The 6658-nt window shown below is 45.7% G+C and overlaps 1 protein-coding gene across 1 annotated transcript; it reads left to right on the top strand.

Annotated features, from left to right (window-relative positions):
* Nucleotides 1-1118: 1118 nt before the first annotated feature.
* Nucleotides 1119-1857, top strand: LOC123410120 (cortical cell-delineating protein-like). Its single transcript, XM_045103008.1, has one exon. It carries the CDS (start codon nt 1181-1183, stop codon nt 1577-1579), a length of 399 nt encoding a protein of 132 aa, XP_044958943.1. The 5' UTR covers nt 1119-1180; the 3' UTR covers nt 1580-1857.
* Nucleotides 1858-6658: the final 4801 nt, after the last annotated feature.

The raw sequence follows: 6658 nt of genomic DNA, 5'->3' as shown, positions 1-6658 counted from the left end.
CACGCTCCCAGGGGCCTTATGGGATGTGGGAGGATACAAACCAGCCCCTAGTGGGCTGACATAAGCTCCCACTAAGGCCCATGAGGTTTGAGAGGCAAAAAACCCAAAGGTGAAAAAGGTGAAAAGGGTTTTCAAGTGGAAAGGAGGAATCCTACTCCTAGTAGGATTGGAGTAGGCTCCTCCATCTCCAATTTCTGCCAAACCTTGAGGGTTTGAGGCTGCCTCCTCCCCTCCCTCCCTCCCTCCTATATATAGTAGAGGTATTGAGGGTTTTTGAGACAAAAAAAAACAGTGCTGCCCTCTCTCTCTCTAGAACTGTTTCTCCTCTAGTCTAGTTTCAGCGGTGCTTAGGCGAAGCCCTGCTGGAATAGCTCCACCACCACGCCGCTGTGCTGGAGACCTCATCTACCTCTGCGTCTCTCTTGCTGGATCAAGAAGGTGGAGATCGTCATCGAGCTGTACGGAACGCGAAGATGTCGTCCGTTCGACACTAGATCGAGATGGATCGTGATGGGATCGCCAGACGGATCGTGATGAGATCGTGGGACGGATCGTGATGGGATCAGGATGGATCTAGTTGATATATTATTCGTGAGCACAACCAATTGGGCCGGATTAACTAATAATTATACAGCTAGCTGAGCATACGCATCCATGGATGCCAACGAGCCAGTAGGGTAAACCAAAGTACGACACGTAAAGTAGGCACATGGAATCAAAACCATACAACACAATGGCCTATATACGCCTCTCGTGACCCGGATGATCGGGGTATATGCCAGCTCATAGCGCTGCATGCCTGACATATTCCTTTGTCCATTGCTATGCTCCAGATAATTATATAACTACACACTTGTAGAGCCATCAATTATTTATATGCACACAACCGATAGTATGCATATAGGACTACTCTGGAAACTAAAGGAGAGTCTCATGGCGCAGATTAAACTCCGATGGCAGTACACACATAACATGCTAGTACAATAATAAACGGTTGCACACAATCTTCACAAATTACGGCAAGAGTCAAAATAATTAGCTCGCCCGATCATGACATGAACGAGTGACTTGCATGGACTTGCACACTACACCCGGCCTATAAATAACCCCCCAAACAACTCAAGAAAACCATCCCAAGCTAGCAAAGCCTACCAAGCTTAGCCACAAACCAGTAAGAGCAATGGCGCCCTCCAAGCTCGCCCTCTTCCTCGCCCTGAACATGGTCCTCCTCGCCGCCGTGCAGGGCTGCGGGCCCTACTGCCCACCGGTCGTCCCCACCCCGCCGATCCTCCCACCTTCCGTGCCGTCGACCGGCAGGGGCAGCTGCTCGATCAACACGTTGAAGCTGGGCGTGTGCGCCAACGTGCTGAACCTGCTGAAGCTCAAGATCGGCGTGCCGGCGAACGAGCAGTGCTGCCCACTCCTAGGCGGGCTCGCCGACCTCGACGCCGCCGTGTGCCTCTGCACCGCCATCAGGGCCAACATCCTCGGCATCAAGCTCAATGTCCCCATCGACCTGACCCTCCTCCTCAACCAGTGCGGCAAGAAGTGCCCCGCCAACTTCACCTGCCCCATCTGATCCATCCATCCATGCATAATCGTTCTACTATTTTGCATGTCATACACACGCACCATATGTATGTTTTATCCGCTACAGTTGATATGTCAGGCGTTTGCATGGGCTAGCTCGCTCGTGCATGCATGCTTGATAAGCTTGTGAGATCAATGTCATTTTTTTCTCGTTATATGGTATCTAAATGCATGATTTGCATATCTGTAAAAGGATATACATTCTTGTACACGTATCTGTAACAAAAAGTTTGTTCAAGTTGGGTTAACTCGACCCGTGATATGCCAGCTTGAGTTGTAGTGTATGTTCATATGTAAGCGCATGCATGATTGCATCAATCATGATTAGATTCACACTAGTGGAAAACGGGCCTTTGGCCGGGACCCTTTAGTCCCGGCCTGCCTCTGGGCCGGGATTAAAGGCCCGGCCACGTCGCCCCAATTCTCATATCCTTTCTCGAGGCTTTAGTCCCGGCCCGTAATGAGCCTTTAGTCCCGGTTCGTGTCCCAAACCGGGACTAAAGGGCTACGCGGTGGGAAGCCCGCATGTGCGTCACCTTTAGTCCCGGTTTATGTCTCAAACCGGGACTAAAGTCCTCTGCCTATATATAGCACAACCCCCATCTCCCCTCTTCGTTGCATTTTTCTTGGATGGAGGATTGTGGGTGGGTGCTTGCTCTCCACTTTTTTGATGCACTAGAGGTGTTTGTTGAAATGTGTGTTAGAGCGATGCCGCTTCAGTTCACCGAACACAACTACGATATGAGATGCCTGAGCCACGCTTAAACCTCTTCCTCTTTATTTCTACTTATTCTAAAAGGTTAGCAACTATATTTCCTCGTTTAGACCGTGCGGTACTAATTTTTAGGATCGTGATTGTATTTGATATACTGTCGTATAACGCAGATGAGCCATCCATGGATGTACGGTGATCGACGCACAACCGCTTACAGAGAAGGCGTGCATTCTTTTCGAGATGCAGCCGATACGAACAAGTATGGTGGTGGCTATATGTTTTGTCCATGTGTTGAATGTCGGAATGAGAAGGATTACACTTCCTCAAGAGTCATTCAGAGCCACCTGCTTCGGTCCGGTTTTATGTCGGGCTATAATGTTTGGACCAAGCACGGAGAAAGAGGGGTTATGATGGAAGACGACGATGAAGAAGAAGAGAACGATGCTGACAACTACCGATCTATGTTCCCTGAGTATGCTGATATCGCAATGGAAGACAATGAAGAAGAAGATCAGGATGAAGAACGGGAACCAGATGAGTCCGCTGATGATCTTGGTCGGGTCATTTCTGATGCACGGCGAGGTTGCGACACAGAAAAGGAGAGGTTGCAGTTCGAGCAGATGTTACAGGACCACAACAAATTGTTGTACCCAACTTGTGAAGATGGCCAGAAGAAGCTGGGTAGCACACTGGAATTGCTGAAGTGGAAGGCAGAGACCGGTGTGACTGACTCGTCATTCGAAAAGTTGCTGGTACTGATGAAGAAGATGCTTCCAAGAAGAGGCAACTACTGATGAAGAAGATGCTTCCAAGAGGGGTTATGATGGAATTGCTGAAGCAAAGAAGCTTGTCTGCCCTCTAGGATTAGACGTGCAGAAGATACATGCATGCCCTAATGACTGCATCCTCTACCGCGGTGAGAAGTATGAGAATATGGATAAATGCCCGGTATGCACTGCATTGCGGTATAAGATTAGAAAAGATGACCCTGGTGATATTGAGGGCGAGCCACCCAGGAAGAGGGTTCCTGCCAAGGTGATGTGGTATGCTCCTATAATACCACGGTTGAAACGTCTCTTCGGAAATAAAGATCATGCGAAGTTGTTGCGATGGCACATGGAAGATCGTATGAAAGACGATAAGTTGAGGCACACCGCTGATGGTCGACAGTGGAGAAAAATCGAGAGAGAGTTCCCGAGATTTGCAGCTGACGCAAGGAACTTATGGTTAGGTCTGAGTACAGATGGTATGAATCCTTTTGGGGAGCAGAGTTGCAGTCACAACACCTGGCCCGTTACTCTATGTATCTACAACCTTCCTCCTTGGTTGTGCATGAAGCGGAAGTTCATTATGATGCCAGTGCTTATACAAGGTCCAAAGCAACCCGACAACGATATTGATGTGTACCTAAGGCCATTAGTTGATGAACTTTTACAGCTGTGGGCCGAACCAGGTGTACGTGTGTGGGACGAGCACAAACAAGAGGAATTTGACCTTCGAGCGTTGCTTTTCGTAACCATCAATGATTGGCCTGCTCTTAGTAACATTTCAGGACAGTCAAACAAGGGATACAATGCATGCACGCACTATTTGGATCAGACAGAAAGTATATATCTCGACAATTGTAGGAAGAATGTGTATCCGTACAATCGTCGTTTTCTTCCGCCCAAGCATCCCTTAAAGAAAAAAGGCAAGCATTTCAATGGCAAGGCAGAACCCCGGGGGAAGCCTGTCATCCGTACTGGTGATGAAGTATTTGATATGGTCAAAGATTTAAAAGTAATCTTTGGAAAGGGTCCTGGCAGCCAACCTGTTCCTAACGGCCCTGATAAGCGCGTACCCATGTGGAAGAAAAAATCTATATTTTGGGAGCTACCCTACTGGGAAGTCCATGAGGTCCGCTCGGCAATCGACGTGATGCACCTGACGAAGAATCTCTGCGTGAATATTCTAGGCTTCCTGGGCTTGTATGGGAAGTCAAAAGATACACCGGAAGCACGGGAGGACCAGGAACGTCATAAAGGAAGAGATGGCATGCATCCAGGGAAGTTTCAAGGGCGTGCCAGCTACGCTCTTACTAAGGAAGAGAAGGAAATCTTCTTTGAAGTCCTTTTCAGTATCAAGGTCCCGACTGGCTTCTCGTCGAATATAAAGGGAATCGTAAATATGAAAGACAAAAAATTCCAAAACCTAAAGTCTCATGACTGCCACGTGCTTATGACGCAATTGCTTCCGGTTGCATTGAGGGGAATTCTACCGGAAAATGTTCGCCTGGAAATTGTGAAGGTATGTGCATTCCTCAATGCAATTTCTCAGAAGGTAATCGATCGAGAAAGTCTATCAGGATTACAGATTAGGATTACAGATTGATGTGGTCCAATGTCTGGTCCACTTTGAGTTGTTGTTCCCGCCACCTTCTTCAATATAATGACACACCTCCTAGTTCACCTAGTCGAAGAGATTAGAATTCTCGGTCCTGTGTTTCTACACAATATGTTCCCCTTCGAGAGGTTCATGGGAGTCTTAAAGAAATATGTTCGTAACCATGCTAGGCCAGAAGGAAGCATCTCCAAGGGCTATGGAACAGAGGAGGTCATTGAGTTTTGTGTGGACTTTCTTCCTGACCTTAAGCCGATTGGTGTTCCTGAATCTCGGTATGAGGGTAGCTGACAGGAAAAGGCACACTAGGAAGGAAAGCAAAAGTATGTATGGCCGGGCATTCTTTCTCTCAAGCACACTACACAGTTCTACACAATTCCACCGTGGTGGCTCCGTATATCGTGAGACACAAGAATATTCTACGCTCCGAAAACCCGGGGAAGGCTGACTCTTGGATTAAAGGGGAACACGAGAAGACTTTCGGCAGTTGGTTGCAGACACATCTCATGAATGACGACACCGTTGGAGATGAGCTGTACTGTTTGGCCAGGACACCATCTTCGACTATATGTACTTTCCAAGGGTATGAGATAAATGGGAATCCATTTTACACGGTTGCCCAAGATAAAAAGAGCACCAACCAAAATAGTGGTGTCCGCTTTGATGCAACAGATGAAAATGGGCACTGTTTGGAAACATATTACGGGTACATAGAGGAGATATGGGAACTTGACTATGGACCTACTTTTAAGATCCCTTTATTTCGGTGCAAATGGGTGAAGCTGACAGGAGGCGAGGTAGTTGTAGACCAAAAGTACGACATGACAACAGTGGATCTCAACAATCTTTTGTACATGGACGAACCATTTGTCCTAGCCAATGATGTCGCTCAGGTTTTCTATGTGAAGGACATGTCTACATTAACGAGAAAAAGAAATCAGCAAAAGAAGATATCGTCCGATGAGCCAAAACGCCACATAGTTCTTTCAGGAAAAAGAAACATCGTGGGAGTAGATGACAAGACAGACATGTCAGAAGATTATAATAAGTTTCATGAAATTCCGCCCTTCAAAGTGAAAACTGACCCAAGCATCCTACTGAATGATGAAGATTCTCCATGGCTACGACCCAGAAGAAAACAGAAATAATAGATAGGAATATTGGTGCAATAATTTAATAATGTATTAAACCATTTATGAAATGCATGTACGGAATGTACTAAATTTCAAACACTTTTCATTTCCATAGTATCCATGTAAGAGATGAGTTCTCGTTCGAAACCCTGATACTTCGAGAGAGATTGTCCGTTTTGTACACGAAGTGCATCCAGTTTTTGTCGTAGCCCTATCAACTTTTTAACACATGCTATGTGGGTGAAATGATGATAGCATGCCAACTTTCAACATTTTCAGAGTTCATTTGTAGTGCTTTTCAATTTCAGGGTGAATTAGCTCAAAAAAAAGAAGTAAGTGCACGAAATATACCAAATGAAGTCAGAAATTGTTGAAATTTTGTGATGTGCCTTTGAATGGTGCATTTTGCACACACAAAAAGTATGGAGTTCAAATAAGTTCAAAAAAATGAAATCCCTTTGTAAGAGATGAGTTCTCGTTTGAAACCCTGATACTTCGAGAGAGATTGTCCGTTTTGTACACGAAGTGCATCCAGTTTTTGTCGTAACCCTCTCAACTTTTTAACACATGCTATGTGGGTGAAATGATGATAGCATGCCAACTTTCAACATTTTCAGAGTTCATTTGTAGTGCTTTTCAATTTCAGGGTGAAATAGCTCAAAAAAAAGAAGTAACTGCACGAAATATACCAAATGAAGTCAGAAATTGTTGAAATTTTGTGATGTGCCTTTGAATGGTGCATTTTGCACACACAAAAAGTATGGAGTTCAAATAAGTTCAAAAAAATGAAATCCCTTTGTAAGAGATGAGTTCTCGTTCGAAACCACGATACTTCGAGAGA

This window comes from Hordeum vulgare, chromosome 7H (assembly GCF_904849725.1).
Source record: "Hordeum vulgare subsp. vulgare chromosome 7H, MorexV3_pseudomolecules_assembly, whole genome shotgun sequence".
NCBI lineage: Eukaryota > Viridiplantae > Streptophyta > Magnoliopsida > Poales > Poaceae > Hordeum > Hordeum vulgare.
Note: the sequence above shows the minus strand (reverse complement) of the source record. Positions and strands in the feature narration are given on the sequence as shown.

Excerpts from the sequence above, each read along its gene's own strand:
- LOC123410120 (XM_045103008.1), top strand. The coding sequence starts at position 1,181 with ATGGCGCCCTCCAAGCTCGCCCTCTTCCTCGCCCTGAACATGGTCCTC.